A 22,486-nucleotide genomic window follows, 5' to 3' on the forward strand; every position below is an offset into this window, starting at 1 on the left:
TAGCAGGAGTTGGATATAAATCCATTCATCATCATATAGCAATTTAAAAGTTATTTTACCTTTAAATGCCAAGAATAAAATTAATCTAGAGGTGGAGAATATTATTCATATCTGGGCATCACTTGCATATATATAATATATATATCATATCAAGACTTTTTCTTTATATTCTTCATTGTGTGTTTTTCCCATCAATTTCAAAAAAAAAATTTTTTTTTTTTTTGCTGGTATGTTCTCAATGCAAATTCTTTTTGTCACGTAGTAATGAAAATGATAACTGAAATTATCATTTAGCGTTATAAATCTACTATTTTCCATTTATTTTCCTAAATGTTTAAAACATGTTTTCTGAATGTCTAGGTCAGATTAAAAGTCAGAAAACTTCTTGTTCTTCCCATAACGGAACTATAATTACCAGTAACATCTTTTTCTTTCCTTCAGGATATGGAAACTTCATTTCGGAGGTTTAGCTGAGACTTCAACAGAGATTCTGAAGTCCTTATACCATTCTGAAGGGAAAATGTCAAGTTTGTGTTTCTTTTAGGGTGATGTGAGGAAGAAAAGTTAAGCAAAGATAAAACACCCCGTTGCTTGCACTGTCATGCTGTTGGCTTCTGTAATCTTGCTTGCTTCTTGTATCAGCCCAAAATAGCCATTGAGAAACTTACTGCCCTTGGCCCAAGAGGTCCCTAACATGTATAAGAAGCAATCAAAACCCGAGCCGGGAGCTCAGCCTTTGGTGGTGACTCCGCTGGGCCAGCACTAGTGCGGAATAAACCATTTTTTTTCTGATCCTCTGAGTGCATGCCAACTGTCTCTTCCTGCCGGCAGAATTCTCCCATTATAGTGCATCCTAGGGAAGTGATTTAATATCAGGTATACCCGGGGATCAATATGGACCTGGAGATGCCAACAGAGACCAAGGAAACTGAAGTTAATTTTAAGACTAGTGGTTCAATGGTTTAGCTTAATTAGTGGAAATTGGAAATGGCGAGGATCTTCTTGCAACCATCTCCCAAACTCATAACCTACTCAGCTTACGCCCCAAGTTGCCACTGCAATTCTTACACTAGATAATGTCTCTCAGATGGCATTTCATTCTTCACTCACTACATCCCATAGCTCTACTAAAGCAGGCTGAGAAAAGTTAACTTATGAACTCATTTTAGCCATTCATATTATGGCTTAGTTATTTTCCTAGCCAGGTCCCACACTTCTTCCAATAAAAATCCATCAGCTCAAATAAACTTTCTGGGTAAATTGTTTTCGTTGTCCATCAGTGATAAGTGCAGAAATGCTCCTTACCACTCAGGTGTGGCAAGAAAGGGAAGGTTCATATCCTGCATAATTTGCAGGGCATAGCACACAGTGAAAAATACAAAGCTTCTTGTTCATAAAAGCAGAAAATGGTACCACTATAGTTGCTCAAAAGTAGTTTTTTCTCGACTTTATTTTCTTAGTTATGAAATTATAAAATGCAATAAAAATTGCAAACAATATTTTGTGTCCGATTTTATACACAGTCAAAAGAAATATTTTCTTGTCCGATATATCTGTTAATTATAAGGTTTGAGTCTCATTTTTCTCTGAATTTATTTTTATCAAAATGTATAATTTGGTAAAATTAATAGAGATGATAAATGTAGTAGAAAGTGATTTCAGTCGCTGGTGATAAATGCTATCTTGCAACTAACTTTTGATTATTTTAATTTTTTAATTTTAAAAGAATCTTTATGCTTTTGTTACTGGAGTTATTAAGAGTGTTTATAGGTTGCGAAAACATTGGGCTGAATTTCTGATAAATTATACCAAAATATCTATTTGTGCACTCAAAGTTTTGATGATTCTCAAGAAGAATTTTTTTTCTTAAAAGATTTATCTCATGAAGCCATTTCAACTCATCAATTCCAACAAGTCCATTTCATGTAAATCTGAATTTCATTTAAAATATAAATTTGATTACTGGTATTTTAATGATTCCTCTCAAATTTCTGGTAATTTGTGTACTTTGTATAAGAAACCAGAGGTTCCTTTGTGTTTCAAATGTCACTTCACTCATTTTATCACTGCTTTCTCCAATGCAAGGTAAATTGCTGAAATTTTTTGTTAATAATTATTTTCTGAAATTTTATAGGAAAAGAGTGTTATTTTCCATCAGTAATCTTTCAAATTCATTTTATATTGTGAATGAACAATACTTCAAACCATATCAGCAAACAAAGAATGCTGAAGCCATCAAGTCATTAGCGGCTCCCGCCACCCCCCAGTGAGGACAAGCCTGCAGCCCAGCCTCTGCAGCCACTCACAGTGGTGCACCCTCAGGGGACTCAGAATAAGAAAGGACAGGACACTGGCCCTAGATAGCTAGGTGCTTGTCAAAGGAATGAATTCAATGAGCCCAAATGCTTGCTTCCTCCCATACATAGAAAAGCCCTAAATTCTTTAACTTGAGATGCCTAGGTTCTTCAGTTAACAAGTAATCTTTTAATGTTCTGACTACCTGGCTTTTGTTGTAAAGTTCCCATATATCCCGGCTCCTCCCCTGCCTCCTGGGAGCAGACCCTCAGAGCCATCTGAGAGGCTGTCATCCTAGGCTGAGTCCTCAGAGTTGTCTGCCGAATAAAACATAACTCTCAACTTTTAGGCTGTGCGTTTATTTCAGTCAACAATCTCTTTACATCACCTGCACCATGGGTTCCTGCCAGGCAAAGCTCCTTCCATCTCCTAGGCAGTGGTCAGCTCTACCCTTGTTGTTGAATCTGCAACTACTGTTGTCAATACCACCACCTCCCTGCGCCCACGTTTCAACCCAACCAGTCCCTCGGGTTCCTGTGGTGCCCTGATCTCTCTACTGTGTCTGTGTGCACATGAAAAGGCCAGGCTAATTGGTACCTTTGCCAATATCTACAATTCCTGCTGCTGGACTAAAACTGAATGCTAATGCTGCCACCAGTGCAGCTCTTCTGCTTACATGCAGACTCAGAAATAAACTTATTAAGAATTTCAAATTGGCAAACACAGAGGATTAAACCAAGCAAGGGGACTATCTGAGTGTCAGACCCTCTGTAAGCACACATGTTTCTCGCCCTGAAAAAGGTAGAATGAATAAATATAAAGGGAATGCCATCATGCAAAACCAGGAAAATGATGGGAGTGTCTGCTGTTTTTGTCCGTTGTTACCACTGGCAGGAATCTACGGAGGAGCAGGCATCCCCACTCCAGATGCCTCATCCATTCCAGGAAGTGAAAAATACAGGGAATCAGGAGACATGGCCCATCCTTGGCCTTGATGCTGCGTGTCTTATTCGATTATTAAACTGCTTTTAACAAGAAATTGCAAGCCAAGTTTTTAATTTACATTTTAAGTAACCTCCTTAAAAAGCAAAGATTGTGGGTTATATCAGATTAATTTCCTGTGTTTTATCAGGCCTTTGATTACTTAAGAAAATTGAGTCTTCTCTATGAAAAGGGCTAAGTTTTTTGTGTTTGTTTTTTCGAAAATATTTAACATTCTGTATTTGCCTGCCAGACCTTTGTCATGATGATTGAATGGATAGCTAAGTATTTTCCACAGTGACCTATGATTCTATTTGACCCTTTTAATAATTTTTGATAAACTTGTGTATGAAACCCTTTTAATAATTTTTGATAAACTTTCCAAAATGGAATAGTAAATATTTTTGTCCTCAAATTCACTTGATGACTTTCCATAAGGCTCCTGTAAAATTTCAAAAGACATTTTCTTTCATCTTATTCAAATAAAGACGTTAAAATAATGGGGCTTATTTGATATGTAAAATTACATGAGAATAACTGTCAAATAAGAAGTAATATTAAGCCTTCTTTATGCTGTATTTGTATAGATACATATGTGTTCCAGAAATTATATGAAATTTTTAGTAATTTTATATATCCTGATATATTGTTATCAGTCATAATTCTGACTCTCATCTTAAAATGTTGCATATCAAAGTAATAACTACATTTTTTATCAAAGAACTTTCATCAGATCTTTAACAATGGGCATTTTAAGCCTTTGTCATTGACAGAGTTATTGTTTTTGTCACATTCTTTTGCAAAAGGGTTCCTGAAAAATTGTTCTATTTTCAAGGAAATTCACTGAAACAAATAATGGAGAAAGTGGAGTCAAAAGTATTCATTACATGTGACTAAGTGGACCAAGGAGGATAATTACATTTTTATGTTGCTTTGTTTGAAACATTGCTGATTTCTTAAAGCCTCTCTTTCCAGATTGAAGAAAAACTTTCTCTTAAGCTGTCTGTGACTTTTGACAATTTGGGAAAAGTATACTTTCATGAACAAAGATGCACCATCTACTCTTGTTCCATACTGATCCCTCCGGAATCTGGAGACTCTTGAGTATTGTGTTCATGCAAATACAATTAATTATTTGCAAAAGTTTAATCTGAATGTGTTCTTGTAAGAGGACACAACTGGAAACACTGGGTATATTATCAAGGCTTTGACTGGAATGCCATATTTGAGAGCGATGTGTATAAACTCAGATATGACCAAACAGCTTTGAGAAACTACGATTGACTTTATGTTGCCAATAAAGCCACTTGGAAAAGTCAGACTTGTACCTTGCCTGCAGGGTTCCAGCAAAGCTATCTTATACGGTTAATCACAATCTTGGTGCACTTATATAAAAAATCAGGCCAACTTTAATGCAAACAAATTGGTTTTACCATGGTTGTTTTGGTAGTAAATGGGAATAAATACAAAGTGAAAAACTGCATATTTTTAAACATTACATTCTAGTTCTGTTAGTTATCTTGAGATTTTCTTATATTCCTGTATACAAAACTGGACTGGATTCTGAATTCTTCTTTTTTCCCCAAATATCTGGCTACAACTCTCCAAACTAATGTTTCCAATTTCCCCCCACCATTCTGATTTGGAATCACTTGGAAAAAATGACTGCCCTTGAATCTCCTTGGTTGGGACTGTAGGAGATCTTCCTCATTACCCAGGTGACAGACATACTTACAAAACTGAAGCTTGGATCTACATCTATCAAATCAAAAGGGCTTCTTTAGACTCTAGGAACTGCGCACCAGCGGGAGACCTCTAAATCAATTTGACACGGAAGAGAAGCAGTTGGCATCAATGTAGGTTTCTTCTACCCAGATGCTCGATCAAGACTTCCTACACTAACTAAACATAAAAACCTTTCTTCTTTTCTTTCTTCTCTTCACTTGGCATTGGCCTGGAATGATAAACAGCATTACCCAAATCTCCCAGGCCATTGGTAAGGGTGGGGCTAACCTTTCAGACTGCTGGATTTTTTTTTTTATTGAAAGCTCTGATCTGTCTATTAGCAATGCCACCTTAGCAAAGGTGGAATGTGCCCCTAATGGAATTTATCTTTGTCTGTAGTGGTTATCATCCTCCTTGAGCCTATGAATGTCTAGATGGTTGGCTCATAACTAGGCAATACCTCTTAAATTATCTAACTGAACTTTTGATACAGACGCCTCATAGGTCAATTCCCTTGAATTTGTGTCATCACATTAGAAAAGACCTCCAGGAGAAGTTCATGACTGAGGATTTGTTTTCTTTGGCAGATCCCTACTTTCCTGGTTTAGACTGAATATGAATGTGACTATTCTGTGTAATGTCTCCTTAACTCTCGAAAGCATCGCAGAATCTGCTTCTAAGAGAATAGCTTCTCTAGACAAAACCAAAGATGTTCTAGCTAGTGTTTCAAACAGAATAGCCCTTCATGATTTTTTGGTTGAGTGAAGAACTGTTCATGCTCTACCCAACTCCATTTGTTGCACCTGGATTACCACTTCTGGGGATGTTAAAACTCAGCTATGTAAGATTGCTGAGCGAGCCACTTAAGAAAGTGACTCCTTCAGTGTGTTCTTTCTTTGCTTATTTGATTTTCAATTGTCTGGGTCTTGAAGACCATGGGTCCAATGTGCAGTCCAGATAATGGGAATTATTCTGCTTATAATAGTCAGACTAGTATCTTTGATATGCTGCATTCTCTCAAAACCATTAAATATATGTTCACAGCTGCTGACAACGAAGCAAATGATCTCCCTAAGAGTGGAATATCTAAAAAGGAATGAAGTAAATAACTAACAAGTTGTGAGCCTGAAGCTGTGACCTATGGATATGAAAAAGGTTTAGAAACAAAAACAACAAAAATCATACAGAGAATAAATAAAAGCTGTAATAACTACAGAGCATTAGATGGGACTGTCTTAATACCTTAAATTTTGATCACATCCTTCAGTCTAAGAGTCTGATCAAAATGGAGAAATTGTTAAAAAAAAAAAAGACAAGCCCAAAATGGAGTCACTTGTGCCAAGCCAACGTCACCAAACTGAGACAATATTTAACCTAATTACAGTTTAAGCCTCTACAAGGAATATAATCTTAACAAGACAGCCTGGAATATATCTGGTCAACACTAGTGAAATCTGCCTGATAACCCTTCACCTTCCCCCAAAGGAAGGTCACCTAACCTGAAACAAACACTCTGCTGAGAGAACTTTCTGGCCCAGCCTTCTTTTGCCTCTAAAATTCTTCCATTTTGTGCAGCTTCTCAGAGTGCCTTTCTGCTTTATAGTTAGGATTCTACCCAATACATGAAGCTTTGAATAAAGCCAACTAGACTTTCAAATTTACTTGGCTGAAGTGTGGTTGTTAATGCTGTCTAAACTGGTATTTGCTACCTGAATCTATCAACAAGAATTAAAAACTGGTAACAATAGATAAAAATGTATTCTTGTTGGAAAAAAAAAAAAGAAAAAACAACTAGATATATTTAAAGAGATTTAGTGGTCCCCATACAATCTTCAGAAATGCACAAGAATCGGGGGTAATGTCTGCATACCATGAGCAATATTCAATGTGTGCTTAAAAATAAGTTTTGTGAGTATGTTAGAGCAGGCGGGTAGCTAGATATGAGCAAGAAAGGGGGACACAGACCAAATGGCAGGAATTGAGCAGAAAAGAGGGGCACAGGCCAAATGCAGGAAACCACACATCATGTAAGCACCAGGGGTCCCTGGGCAGAGAAAGAAAAGCAGGAACCTTTGGGCTGATAAGGGATCATACTTTTTGGGGTGATGAGTAGCCTGGAGATGAATAAAGGAAGATGAGAAAAGGCAGGAATTTCCAGTGTCCAAATGTAACCTTTTGCTCATCATGCCGTCACTTCAATAAAATTAGCCTAGCAGATCAGAAGTATCCATCATGCACTGATGCCATGACACTTCTGATCCAGACTAATTAAGGACAAAAATCCTTCCTCTTTCTGGGAAGGTGGAGTTGGGATGATAATCAGGGAATATGACCCCAAACCCTTCCCTCCCCAATAGATATTCCGCCCATTCATTTTTACACCCTGTGTAACTAACTTGCCAAAGAAACTCAGGGCAGCCGCTCACCTGAGCCTGCCCGCTCTCCCCTGAGAGTGTACTATCCATCCTTTAATAAATCCTCACTTTACTTTTTTAACCACTGCATCTTGTCTCTGTATTCTTTCTGGGACGGGACAAGAACCTGGAACACCGGTTGCATCTACCAGCAACAAGTACACCTACAGGAAAAATAGCAAGCTGTAAGGACGTATTGAAAGGACACAGGCTTGAGAATTTAGTCTGGAAAGAAACTGAGCAGGTGGCTGGTGGCTCAAAACTGACCACAGGAAAACATATTGGAAAAGATGAAAGAATGTAATCATAAGTAAAACAGTATCCTTTACCACCACTAAGGCTTATGGTGGTAAAGTCAAGCGTTATTTGAGAAGAAGGACACATCAACTGATGAAAATCAATGAGACGGAGACACTAACGTCCAGTTTAGATAGGCCATGGATTGTAACACATAAGGAAAAATTTCCCCGAGGGTATAGTAAGGCACCATGAACAATATTCGAATAGGAGATTTGCCCTAGAGACCAGGATCCACTGCCGGAGCAAGAAGTGACCTCTGCCCATGAAGGAGAGGACTATAAATTAACCAGAGGTTGTGTGCTTTTGTCAGAAGGCAATGATTTACTACTTAGTGGAATTTTGGGGTGTCTGCCTTCCTAAGTGAATATAATTTCACGGGTAGAGAGAAGTTTACATGCATATAATTGGTAGCAAGCATGGCTCAGTATCAACTATTGTGGCAGATCACTATGATTCTTCAAAAATTCAGAATCCTATTTATAGAAATGAGAATCCTTACTGGAAGACATTTAATTAGTCACCATGACAGAGTTCAACCCTTGCTTTCAGTATGGATGTATAAACACTTGCCTCCTTCACCGGAGATTTCCATGACTCTGTATTAAAATTCAGTTATTTGCTTTAACCCAGAGGAAAAACCCCAAGCAACATACGACTGTACTAAGTAACTTACAATTTCACAGAAGATTTGTCTTTATAATAAGTAGTGGCTGATCTACTTTTAAAATACATTATGCATTTCACAATTTTCAGCTGTCTGGTAAAGTTAGAAGTGCCAATCAGAATGCTGCAAAGATAATTCCCTGGTGTTAAAACTTAATGCATGAAGATTGCAACTGGAGATTAGATGTTAAATATTGATTAAATAACTTTTTTGAAATTAAGTTGAAGAAAGGACATGTCATTTTCAGGAGAAAGCATTAAGCTCTGGCGAAGAGAAGGCACTTACTGTCATACCGAGGACATTGACTATGTGCAGCTCATTGAAAATGCAACTTGTAATTTTAACTCTGCTAATGTTAGAGCAGGCTTATAGCTAGATATGAGCAGAGAAAGGGGGACATGGACAGGAATTAGACAAAAACAGATGGGCATGGGCCAAATGGCAGGATGTATGATTATACATCTTGCGAACAGTAGGGGTCCTTAGGGCAGACAGAAAAGCAGGAACCTCTGGACTGATAAGAAATCACACACTTTGGGGTGACAAGTGGCCTGGAGGCAGGCAAAGAATGGTGGGGAAAGGCAGGAATCTTCAGCATCCGAATGAGCCACAAACTAGTCCTAACTGTCGTAATCAGGGTAGCAAAACATATCTTTTATCCTTTGTTTTGTTTTGAATTCAAGAAGAAAATCTGGCTCCAGCAGAGCACGTGAATGAGATGTGTCACAGCTGAGGAATCTGGCTCACGGCCCATTGCTCAGTTGAAAGGTAAAAGGATACCCTAGGTCATGAACACTTAGCTTTGCGTAGAGGAATTATCTGGTTACATCCTCCCTCAGCTGTGGCACGTAGCACGTTCACAATTTCCTGGAACATGTAACTGTGCCCATAGACAACAGAGGGCCACGGACAAGTGGCTTCTGTGCTACAAGAGTTGATATTTGAGGTCTTTTATAAGAGAGGGTGACCTTTTACTGCCTGTGCTGGTGTGACATTGGACACAAGGCAGTTGCGGGGTGTGTGATCGAACTGTGCACAAGCTTCTGATTGGTTGATGTTGAGGTGACAGGGAAGGGAGGGTGCTGTGAAGGGGGAGGCGACATTCGACTCTGGCAGGGGGCTGTGACCAGTCCTGGTGGTCAGGCTTCTGGACATTGTACAGTGTTCACTGTCTAGTGTAGTTAGTTCTGCTAAGGGAAGTGTGCGCTGGGAAAGGAATGTTCTGTATTATCTTTGAAGGGCAGCAGCTGGACACTTGCGGGGCCTCGGAGCAGGAATCTGCTGGATGTCTGTGGACCCCACTAACGACACATAGTCCAGTGTCTGTCACAGACGCATGGGGCTCCATGGCATGCAAATACCGGGGGTGCTTGTTAGCAGTTTGTTACTTGTGGACCAACTACCACATTTACATTTTACACGTTGTAGCTGAAACCTGAAGGCTCTGCTTTCATTTTATATGTTTTATACTCTAGCCACCCAATCATTTTGTTTCCCTGCCTTTCAGTAAATAACTGTGTCAAGTATAAAAACCTTCTTTAAGTTCATTTAAATATGTGATTTTCCAAATCTGAATATAGAATAATTTTTGATTATCCTCATCATCCTACACAGGTCACGTAATCTCTGTATTTTTATTGAAATCAGACAAATTCTGAGCCAAATAAGCCTGCTCAGAATATTTTCATAAAAGGTAAACAAACAGGTAAACAAACTCAGAAACACGTTAGCCTGCTTGTTTTGCTGGCTTGTTACTTCTCAGCCCACTATCCATATTTTATACACTACAATATCTTTATATACGTCATTTAAAACATTTCAGAGCATTTCACTGAATGCTCTAAGGCTGTGTTGTCCAACAGAGTAATGGGCTAATGGGCACTTGAAATGTGTACAGTCAAAATTGCGGTGGGTTCTAAGTATAAACACACAGACTTACAATGAAAACAAAATAAAACATTGCTTAATGATCTCGCATCTATTACGTGGAGAAATGGTAATGTCAATATGAATGTATTATTACATTAATAGTAACATATGCACAAACATATATGTAATATAATATGTTGCATAATATAATGTATCATTAATATCAGTGTTGTTAATAGCAATATTGATTATAACATTGGGATTAAACAGATACATTATTCAGATTAATTTCATTTTTTAAATGTGGCTACTAGAAAATTTTAAATTACATTCGTGGCTCACATTATATTTCTACCAGGCAGTACTCCTCTAGGGTCTTCTAACCAACAGGGAAAGAGGAAATGAAGCAGAGTGAGGGCCGCCATAATTACTACTTCATGGACGAGAATATCCCAAAAACTCTTGCCATGGCGCCCAGGACTTCCTTATTCCTCAGGCTGTAGATAATGGGGTTGAGCATGGGCGTGAGGATGGTGTAGAAGACTGCCAGAATTTTATCTTCTGCTGGCGAGCGGAGGTTCCTGGGCCGAAGATAGGTGTAGACAAAAGGTGCGTAGTAGAAGGTCACTATGGTTAAATGTGTTGAACGGGTGGTGAAGGCCTTTTTTCTTCCATCTCTGGATTGCATATGGTAGACAGCAAAAAGAACGCGGCTGTAGGAAGCAGTGATGCCAAGGAAAGGGAAGAGGAGAAAAAGGCTGGTGCTCACAAAAACCATGTACTCATAGACCCAGGTGTCCATACAGGCCAGAGGCAACATGGCTGGGACATCACAGAAGAAGTGATTAATAGCCCTGGACCTGCAGTAAGGAATATGGAGGGCGTAGGCTGTGTGTGCCAGGGAGTTGATGGACCCCAAGATCCAAGATCCCACGATCATCTTCACGCACATCCTTTTACTCATGCGGATGCAGTAGTGGAGGGGGTGGCAGATGGCCACGTAACGATCATAGGCCATGGAAGCCAGGAGCAAGCCTTCAGAACATGCCATGAGCAGAAAGAAGAAGGACTGCACCCCGCATCCTAGGAAGGAGATGCCTTTCTGGCCGGAGAGGAAGTTGAACACCATCTTGGGGGCGGTAGTGGAGAGATACTTCAGGTCCATGAGAGACAGCTGGCTGAGGAGGAAGTACATAGGTGTGTGGAGCCGGGCGTCCAAGCGTATGAGGTAAATCATGGCCAAGTTACCCACTGAGGCGAGAAAGAATATGAGCACGATCAGAAACAAGAGAAGCAGGCCAGTTCGATTTGGCGGAAACAACCCCAACAAAATGAAATCATTTGAAGTTTGATTCCATTTCTCCATGGAAACTTACAGCTTTAACTTTCTCGAAAGACAAATGAAGACAAAAACAAAGCACAGAATGTGAAATGAAACAAAACGGGAGCATAAAAGGGAGCTTTGGCTTCATTCATGTTTGCTGAGAATGAATTCCTTCCTTCAATACTACGGCTTTTGTTGAAGCAGTTTCAATATCTGAATTGAACGTTCCACTTCCAGTTTTCTCTGAAAAATAGCTGATCAAGTGATCTTTAAGTTTAAAGTCTAGTGTCATAGCCAGCAGAGATAAACAAGATAACTAAAGCATTCATCTCGGTTTAACCCCTGGCCAGGCTCACTACTCAAAATTCACAAACAGGTCACAGGAATCCCTGCATTTTCCAGTGTCTGTCAATTGCACACAACATATTCACGGCAGTAATTGGCTCACGTGACTCACGTACGACTTTCTATATGCTTAAATTCTGATTCTTCTGTTACTTCGCCCTGTTTTAGATATTTAATTTTTGAGCCTGTTCGGCTGCTTCAGATATCTAGCTATTTTAATATTCCAAGTTTCCTATTTGGTAAATGCCTTGCTCATTATACACTGCCTTGTTCAACAGAAACTGTAATTATTAGTCTTTTGCAAAAGACCTGGCTTAATTCCACATCTTATACTACGTCAAAGCATACTGAGATTAGAAAGGACATTTACTCTTTTTCTGTAGTTTAGTTTCTGCACAGTAGGTGGTAGCAGAGTCTCAGAGATTGAAAAACTGTTCCCCTGGACATCAGGTATGAGTTTGATTTGTAGCTTACATATTGTAATTACTCCCTTCAGACTTAATTGTTTAAACAAAACAGTGACATTAATACCTTATATTAATTATTTACAATATAAAATGAATAAAATTTAATTTTGGAGAATTTTTCTAGCTCTTCTGTCCTATACTTTCCTTGAGAATTTTTACTTGCGACTCAACATTGTATAACTTCTCTTTTTCTCTCTGTATCACATCGATTCTGGCAACTGGCTCTTTCCTTCACTCAGTCTCCCAAACATGTATAAATTGTGATTGTGGTATTTCTTACATTTTCTCGGTATATGTTCGATTTCTCCCTTAGGTCAGCTTTGATGTCAGATGGGACCACCTGCTTTGTTTATGTTCTTCTGTCTGAGGGAGACTCCTAATGCCATGTTATATCAAAGATTTAGGTAATTTTGATTGGGCAACTAATTTTTCAATAGTAAAGAACAAACATTTATGGTTTGTTGCAATGATTTCCATTTGCTAATTCAAAATCAATTGTTACTTTATGTAACTTTGGTAAGCATGAATGAAATTGTGAAAAAAATACAGTAGAGAAATGGGAATACTTTTTGACAGTTGTTTAGTTCACAGATGCTAAGAATAAGAAGTGTGTAGGCACATAAGAGGTGCACAAAGATGCTAGATGGGATCCTAGACGTCTTCTGCTTTTTATAACTTTCTAGAAATCAAAATTAATAACCTAACAGATAAAGCATAGTCGTCATCATTAAAGTACATTCATTCCTTCAAATAAAATCCACTTAGTGTCTGTTTTATGACAGTTCTGCTAGGGACTGAGATGCTTTGGTAATTAAAGCAGACGAGATTCTATAATCATATAGGTAAAGTTTAGTAAGTGATACAGGCAATAAACCAACAAACTCAGAGTTGCTACCTGATGTTCCATAATGGTGATATCCATATATGCATATATATAAATGATATATAATGCTTATAATGTATGAAGACCAGTTATTTTGTAGAGAGACTCACAAGCATTTTGATTCTCTGCTGCATGAATTAGAGCTCAGAGTACCATAAAGTTTTTTTTTTTGATGATAGTTACACCTATTTTGCTTTCTAAGTTGAAAACTGGTATCATGTGAGGCACTGGAAATCAATAGTTAGTTACATTCAGGAGCCCATAAATCTGGGATTTGAAGCTTTTAGGACATGGAGCCAGAACTCAGGATCCATTTTTATTGATAACCAACAGATTTCTTTATGGGGTATGGGACCTTATTTATTGCACCAGAATTACATGAAACAACACCTTCTGGTTATATTATAATTTGGAGAATATTGTTCTTGTGACTACAATTGAGTGGGCAATGAATGCCTCTCTTGATCACCTTAAGAAGCATATGCTGACATTTATAGAGTTAAAAGGAAAAATAAAAGCTCAACTTAGAGGACTTATTATACGTAAATGTGTCAATCTCCCGGCCCTAAATTTATTTTGCAAAAGTTGACCGTCAAGCACTCTTTAGAAAGTCTTATAGACAAACATTCCAAAGTGTTTTGAGCCTCCGCTAACTCAATCCCAACAACTTTCAAGACAGCTCTGAAGATAGACTTAAACTAGCTCTGTGTGTTCAACACATAGTAGGTTCTCAACAGGTGTCAGTCTTCTTTGTTCATTCAATTTCTTAACCACTGAGAGATCTCAGGTAGAGAGAGATAAAGGGTCTTAATTAAGGTCACACACACAGACACACATCATTCCAGAGCCACACATCATTCCAGAGCCACACATCATAGAATTCTACCAGGTCCATATTACTTCTTTTTACATTTTATGTTCAATTTTCACTTTTCCAATTCTTTATAGAACTGCCTATTCTCTGTGTAGAAGGAAATAGTTTCCTAAGGTAGGAAAACCCCATCTCCAAAATTACTCCTGGGGTAAAGGTAACCCAAATCAACTCAATTCAAATTATTATGACTCACCTTGTCTGAAGTTCTTGCGTATTTTGAGAGCGGAAGTAGCTTTATAATGGCACGATTTCCTGCTAACAATACATTGAATTATTTGAAATATTTAAGAACCAAACTTTGCTGACATTGTTTCTGAAGCTGTGGTATAAGACCGTGTCACTGAGCAACAGACTCTGCATCAAATCAAAACTCGCTTTCCGACATGAGGATCTCTCCTTTAGCTGCTAAAATTCATGAGAAGGAAATTCCTGAGGGCACATTTTAACATCTATTCCTCATTTTACTCAAAAGAAAATGGCAAACTCTTAACTGCTCATCGTTTTCTTTAGCATAAATCCTATGGCCACACATAGGGTCCTTTCGTCCAGGAGTTGCCAGAATTAGAACACAACTTAAACCTGTCAGTGAAGTATTTTTCCATTCACATATACATCGATGAGTTGAAACATTTTCCTTTTCCTATTATCTTGTCCCAGTGACTAAGACATTTCACACCTAATTTCCTCAGGTTCTACTGTTGGAAGACAGGATGAGTTTATATATTTTACATGCAGATTATTACATCATCAAGCCTTAGACATTCCTCTTTCTCCTGTAATTGATCCCCAATGTCCAAGTCCGCTGTGGCCAAAACCTTGGCCAGTTTAGTTGACTTTATTATTTGGAGATCCATGCAGTTCTGCACTTAGATAGAGCAAAGTAATCAACGTAGTCAATGATGTTGCATTCTGCTGATGCCCAGAATTAGACCAAAGAGAGCTTGATTATTCCAAACCATGACTCAATGGCTGAGATGTCACATCATTCCTGTTGAAATGATGTAAGTTATTGACCTAAGGACTAAGAGATGAAGAAAGAACTTATTGGTGATTATGACTAAATTAAAGTTTACAATGTCAAAATACCTTTTCCCAATTGTATATGGGTAAGGCAACTGATCCATAAAAATGTTAATCGAGTCAGCTCTTCTACTGAAGTGGCAAGGTGACCCTTAGCAGCAGTGCCATGCAGTCAGCATTGACTCAAGAAGAAGACTCTAGGCTGCCAGGTCCACCACTGATTAGAAAGGTGACTGGCAAATTGCTTAAAAATCTAGTGTGTGGCTTAAAGGTGTTCTAAAGGATATTCTAAGAATTAAAGGGAATAATATACACCAGAGGTTTACATAGTACCTGTCACCTACTGAGAGGAAAGCCTCAGTAGATTTTAGGATTTATTATTCCATTCAATCAACAGATTTATAATCCACAGATGTATTAAAATGAGGTTACTTCTCCTAGGAAAGGATGCTGGAATATTATTTAACAAGACTTTGCTTTATAAACAACATTGTCATATATATATATATATGTGTGTGTATATATATATATGACAATGTTTATATATATATATACACACATACATATACACATACATATATATATACACATATTTAAATGCAAATATGATAAACCACAAAACTAGAAAAATTAGTTTCGCTGCTTTACATTTGGAAAGGGGATGTTATTGACACATAGATTTATTTTGTTATAATTAATTTATTGATAATGTTTCCTTTTTATGTATTTTTTTTAATTGAAGTATAGTCAGTTTACAATGCTATGTCAATTTCTGGTGTACAGCACGATGCTTCAGTCATACATGAACATACGTATATTCATTTTCATATTCTTTTCCACCATAAGTTACTGCAAGGTATTGAATATAGTTCCCTGTGCTATACAGTATAAACTTGTTTATCTATTTCATATAAATTAGTTAGTATCTGCAAATCTCTAACTCTCAATTTATCCCCTCTCCACCTGGGTAATCGCAAGTTTGTTCTCTGTATCGGAGAGTCTGTTTCTGTTTTGCAAATAAGTTCATTTGTCTTTTTTTTAGATTCCACATATAAGTGATATCATATGGTATTTTTCTCTTTCTTTCTGGCTTATTTCCCTTAGAATGACAATCTCCAGGTCTATCCATGTTGCTGCAAATGGCATTATTTTATTCTTTTTTATGGCTGAGTAGTATTCCATTGTATAAATGTACCACAACTTCATTATCGAGTCATCTGTCAATGGACATTTAGATTTTTCCATGTCTTGGCTATTGTATGTAGTGCTGCTATGAACATTGGGGTGCATGTATCTCTTTGAATTAAGGTTCCTTCTGGATATATGCCCAGGAGTGGGATTGCTGGATCATATGGTAAGTCGATTTTTAGTCTTTTGAAGAATCTCCACACTGTTTTCCACAATTGCTGCATCAAACTACATTCTCACTAACAGTGTAAGAGGCTTCCCTTTTCTTCACCCCCTCTCCAGCATTTATCATTTGTGGACTTTTGAATGATGGCCATTCTGACTGGTGTGAGGTGATACTTCATTGTAGTTTTGATTTGCATTTCCCTCATAATTAGCGATGATGAGCATTTTTTTTTCACATGTGTCTACTGGCCATTTGTATGTCTTCATTGGAGAATTGCTTGTTTAGGTCTTCTGCCCATTTTTGGATTAGGTTTTTTTTTTGTTGTTGTTATTAAGTTGTATGAGCTGTTTATATATTCTGGAAATTAAGCCCTTGTCAGTCTCATCTTTTGCAAGTATTTTCTCCCATTCTGTAGGTTGTCTTTTTGTTTTGCATATAATTTCCTTTGCTGTGCAAATGCCTGTAAGTTTAATTAGGTCCCATTTGTTTATTTTTGCTTTTATTTTCTACTGCCTGGGTAGACTGCCCTAGGAGAACAGTGCTGAGATTTATGTCAGATAATGTTTTGCTTATGTTTTCTTCTAAGAGATTTATAGTGTCTTGTCTTATGTTTAAGTCTTTAAGCCATTTTGAGTTTATTTTTGTGTATGGTGTGAGGGAGTGTTCTAACTTCATTGATTTACATGCAGCTGTCCAGTTTATGCAACACTACTTGCTGAAGAGACTGTCTTTAACCCATTGAATGTTCTTGCCTCCTTTGTCAAACATTAATTGACCAAAAGTTTGTGGATTTATTTCTGGGCTTTCTATTCTGTTCCATTGATCTATAAGTCTGAATTTATACTTAGAGTCTGCAACCTTATAGGAAATTAAAAAAAAAAAAAAAAAAAGAAAATGAAAAGAAAAATCCACTGCCTGAATGACTAAATGAATAAATGAAAGGATGCACCACTCTGTTCTCAACACCATTGTCTGTTCCTCTCCAAACACTCTTTGCAGTGAATGGGGGTGTATGTAATAGGATCATCCTTCACAGAAGCTATAGTTTAAAGATGGTCTGTGCGCTACTAAATCAGAGGGAGGCATGCTCTGAGGACAACAGTGGGAGCACATTTACCTTACATGACACAACTGGAACTGAGTCTTCTATTACGGAGCTCTCCTTGCCAGCTTGAAGGTGTATGGACATATTCAAAGTACTTTGTAAATGCTGGATGTTCTGAGTTAATTCATCATTAAACAAAAATGTGGTGATTCCTTAATGGATTTCAACCAATGCTTCATCAGTATTATTCAAATCCATGATTGTTTCTTGAGCTGTAGACATCAACTTAGTCATTCTTAATCTCAAGCCTTCAATAAAAAAATAATGGCAAAACATTATGTCAAAGATGATCATTCTTTGTTTTCAAATGCCATGATCATATAGTAGAGGTAAGAATTCTTCCAAGAGGTCACTAAAAGCTGACCAGTGAGACTTACAGAAAGGTATAAATAAGATTTGTTCTTGAGCCTGGTGATGGTTAATTTTATGTGTCAATTGGACTGGGCTGGGGAGTGCCCAGATATTTGATCAAACATCATTCTGGGTGCATCTCTAAGAGTGCTGTTGGGTGAGATTAGTATTCCAATTCATAGACTGAGAAAAGCCTATAGCCTTCCCTAATGTGGGTGGCCCCCATCCAGTCAGTTGAAGGCCCACGTAGAACTAATAAGCTGAATAAAACAGAGTTTATTTCTGCCTGACTGCTTTCAAGCTGACACATCAGATTTTACTGTCTTCAACTCAAGCTGAAGTATCAGCTCTGTCTGGTCCCTGAGGCCACCAGCTCTTAGACTGGGACTACATCAACGGCTCTCTTGAGTCTCCAGGTTGCCACCTGCACATCTTGGGTCTTTTCAGCCTCCATTATTATATAAGCCAATTTCTTACAATAAATGAATGCATATCCATATCCTATTTTATTGATGGAGAATTCTGACTGATATGGACCTGTACATTACACTTCAATCATCCAGGGACTGCTTGTGCCCAGATATTTTAATGTGTACTAAAATCTTGAAGAAAAATATTCCCTTAATATTTTATTTATAAAATTTTGAATCTAAATTTTCATATAGGTTTATGTCATTATAAAAGGTTTATCTTGATGTATATTAATAGGGATATATTAACTTATACATCAATATATTTATATGAATTTATAAAATATATATAAATATTTATTAACTTCAAGGTTGTCATGCGATGCTGGCAATGTCATTGTGTTTAGTTCTGGGCTTGTAGCCAGAATCACCATATGTACAATGTCAAACAGTCAGTAATCTACTCCTGTTTTATAATGGTTATTTTTAAATTTTTTGACCTTATCAAAGATAGCCAGCATCACTCTGCAATTCTTACACCCGAGGTAAACACATATCATGTGGTATCTAAGGTAATTTATATTTTTATTTTTATATCAGATCAATTGTTTAACAATATTTTTGATTAAAGCTACATTTCCAATGAAGTGTCGATCAAAAGTATAGTCTGTTTCCATTCTGTCTTTTCACAACTAAATTATTTTTAATAGTTTTTAAAACAAGAGGCCATTAAATTTAGCACCCTCAATTGGATGATATGATGTATTAAGTCCTAACCAAAATATAGACATAATGCCCAAAGATGCTGGAGGTGATGTTTTCTCAAGCATCATTTAGCAAAGAATTTTTGAGAGTCACTGTTTGTGTTCTTACTATTAAAAAAAAAAAGTTTGTCTAAAAACTCCCACTAAATGTCAGCATGACAAAGTGAGTCACAGCAGAGCACAAACTTGGCCTCAGCGAGAATGAATCCAGGCTCTACCAGTTAGTAAGGGTAATAAGTACTTCAGAATTAGTACTAGCTGTATTCATGCCCCAGTTTCCACAGCTATCACATGAGAATCAGAATCATAATAGTACTTGTATTATATGATTGGTATAATGTTTAAAATGTCTTAAAGTTTCTGAAGTATTTAAAAGTTATGCAGTAAGTGTAAAATGTTCACATAATTCCAAAAGATCCTTAACATTTTTTATCAAGTTTGGCAGGGTGGGTGGGTGGGATTGTAACTGAGAAGAAGACCGAACTGTAAAAATTATATACTGCCTTTGAAAGGCAGCTATAGATTATTTTTCAGTGATTCAGTATTTGGGATTATTCACGGAGGTCCGGAGGAGAAGGGAGTATAGGAATTCTTACGGCCTCTGAGGCTGAATTCTTGACTTCAGTTGGAGCAGGACCAGTGGAAGGGAAGGGAGATGGAGCTGCCTGGTGCAACGCGGAAGGTTGGTCTTATTTACCTCGCGGATGACTGTGGTAACAGGTCCATCTGGGTGGAAGGAAAGGGTGGAAGGGTCCCGGGAAGGGCTGTGACACTTGGCATGTCCACAGTGCCACAGAGCCACAAGGCTCTTCCCTGGACGCCTCTTAGCCGAGCACAGGAGGTTGGGGACCCCTCTGAAGCCATCTCTGTTGGAGAATCCCTCGGGGACCAAACACACATTTGATCTTTCTGGCCAGAGGCATCTGGTTTAAAGCGGATATTCTGAGTTGGCCCTTCATTTGTAAAGGCCCCTTCAGTGAGAATTTGCCTCTTTAAGGAGGACATTGGGAACATACCGGGACCCCCCCCCCCCAACCCCCAGTTTTCAGACTGTGTCCGTGTGATAGGCCTGTAAGCACTCAGGCCCAGGATTTACCACAGGAAAAGGGCTGCATCAGACTGGATGTTCTGAAAGCAAACAGGGCTTCTGTGAAATGTGGAAGAGAAAAACCTTGGGCATTAAGGTGAAAAGAGGCCGCTCAGGTTGTGGGGCCCTGGATGTGGGAGTACTATGTCTTTAGGTTTTAAGGCCTCCCGTGGTTTTCATTGAATAAGCACCTGGGCAGCAGAAAACACAAAGCCCCATTTTTCAGTATGAAGATTTCTCAAAAGACTAAAAATAGACTTACCATATGATCCAGCAATCCCAGTCCTGGGTGTATACCCAGAGGGAACCTTATACCCAGAGGCAACCTTAATTCAAAAAGACACCTGCACCCAGTGTTCACAGCAGCACTATATACAATAGCCAAGACATGGAAACAACCTAAATGTCCATCAACAGATGACTGGATAAAGAAGTTGTGGTATATTTATACAATGGAATACTACTTAGCCATAAAAAAGATGAAATAATGCCATTTGCAGCAACATGGATAGACCTGGAGATTGTCATTCTAAGTGAAGTAAGACAGAAAGAGAAAGAACAATATCATATGATATCATTCATATGTGTAATCTAAAAAGAAAAACAGAAACAGACTCAGACATAGAATACAGACTTGTGGTTGCTGGAGGGAGGGGAGTGGGAAGGGATGAACTGGGAGTTTGAGATTTGTAGATACTGACAGGTATATATAGAATAGATAAACAAGTTTATACTGTATAGCACAGGGAAATATATTCAATATCTTGTTAGTACCTCACAGTGAAAAAGAATATGAAAATGACTATATGTATATTCATATATGACTGAAGCATTGTGCTGCACACCAGAACTGACACAACACTGTAAGTTAACTATACCTCAATAAAAAAAAAATTGACTGTACCTCAATAAAAAAAAAAAGCCCCATTTTTGCTTTGTCTTCTAGACCAAAAAATGCAGTTCCATTCTTCATTCTAGTCCACATGTAGCTTCATCAGGATGTGCTGATGGTAAATCATTTTCCCTGAAAGATAGTTTGCTGGAAATACCACATACTGCCTTATTTACAATATTGATCATTCTTAGGCTGGATATAATCTAAGAATTTATGTAAAAATTTGTCTTATTACAGCCAGAAACAGCATTTACTATCAATACATAATGTAGATTAATATGTATGTTAATGGGGACATAAGCCTGTTAACATACATGTACTTAGACCTGTACATATACACATGATGTGGACCATATTGCAGTGGCACAGCCATAAAGGACTTATTAGCATAGATTCTAATTATAAAATTATAAATGCTGCTCCAGAACTATGAACCTCAGGGTCCTGACCAGAAATTTATATCCTATATAAAATAGTTATTTTAAAAATATGATTCAGGCCACTGCTGCCAGGCCCAGAGGAGAGAGGGGGAGAAGATGGAGGAGGCACCGGACGGATGCGGGGATTGTCAATACTGAAACCGATCATGTTATGCGTGAGTACCAACTAGTGGTCCTTGCTTGGTTCAGGAGACGTGGGGAAGTCTGCTCTGACAGTTCAGTTTGTTCACAGAATTTTTGTTGGAAGATATGACCCAACAATAGAAGATTCCTGCAGAAGGCAAATTGAAGTAGACTGCCAACAGCCTATGCTTGAAATCCTGGACACAGCGGGAACAGAGAGGTTTACATCGATGAGGGATTTGTGTATGAAGAACGGACAAGGGACAAGGGTTTGCACTAGTATATTCTGTTACAGCTCAGTCCCCGTTTAATGACTTACGGGACCTGAGGGAACAGATTTTATGGGTTAAGGACACAGAAGACGTTCCAGTGATCTGGGTTGGCAATAAACGTGACCTGGAAGATGAGTGAGTAGCTGGCAAAGAACAGAGTCAGAATGTAGCAACAGTGGTGTAACTGTGCCTTTTTAGAATCTTCTGCAAAGTCAAAGATCAGCGTTAATGAGGTATTTTATGACCTGATCAGACAGATAAACAGAAAACACCAGTGGAAAAGAAGAAGCCTAAGAAGAAATTGTGTCTGCTGCTTTAGACCCGCAGTAAGCAGCAGCTCTGATTACAGGAATGAAGAATGTTGCCTGATTGGAAAGTGCTTGCAGTCCAGACTTCAAAAAATAAATCTGAAGAGGCTTCTCCTGTTTTATATATTATGTGAAGAATTTAGATCTTATATTGATTGGTTTGCACAAGTTCCCTGGAGAAAAAATTTGCTCTGTGCCTATCTCTTGGAAAAAGAA

At 38.0% G+C, this 22,486-nt stretch overlaps 1 protein-coding gene and 1 pseudogene across 1 annotated transcript; one reads left to right on the top strand and one right to left on the bottom strand.

The window, feature by feature from the left end:
* Nucleotides 1-10,580: 10,580 nt before the first annotated feature.
* Nucleotides 10,581-11,614, bottom strand: LOC105093527 (olfactory receptor 2L13). Its single transcript, XM_031441373.2, has one exon. The coding sequence runs from the start codon at nt 11,612-11,614 to the stop codon at nt 10,679-10,681; it is 936 nt and encodes a 311-aa protein (XP_031297233.1). The 3' UTR covers nt 10,581-10,678.
* A 10,104-nt stretch (nt 11,615-21,718) lies between these two features.
* On the top strand, nt 21,719-22,281 carry LOC105093491 (ras-related protein Rap-1A-like; annotated as a pseudogene).
* The last annotated feature ends 205 nt before the right edge of the window (nt 22,282-22,486 follow it).

Source organism: Camelus dromedarius, chromosome 3 (genome assembly GCF_036321535.1).
Source record: "Camelus dromedarius isolate mCamDro1 chromosome 3, mCamDro1.pat, whole genome shotgun sequence".
Lineage (NCBI taxonomy): Eukaryota > Metazoa > Chordata > Mammalia > Artiodactyla > Camelidae > Camelus > Camelus dromedarius.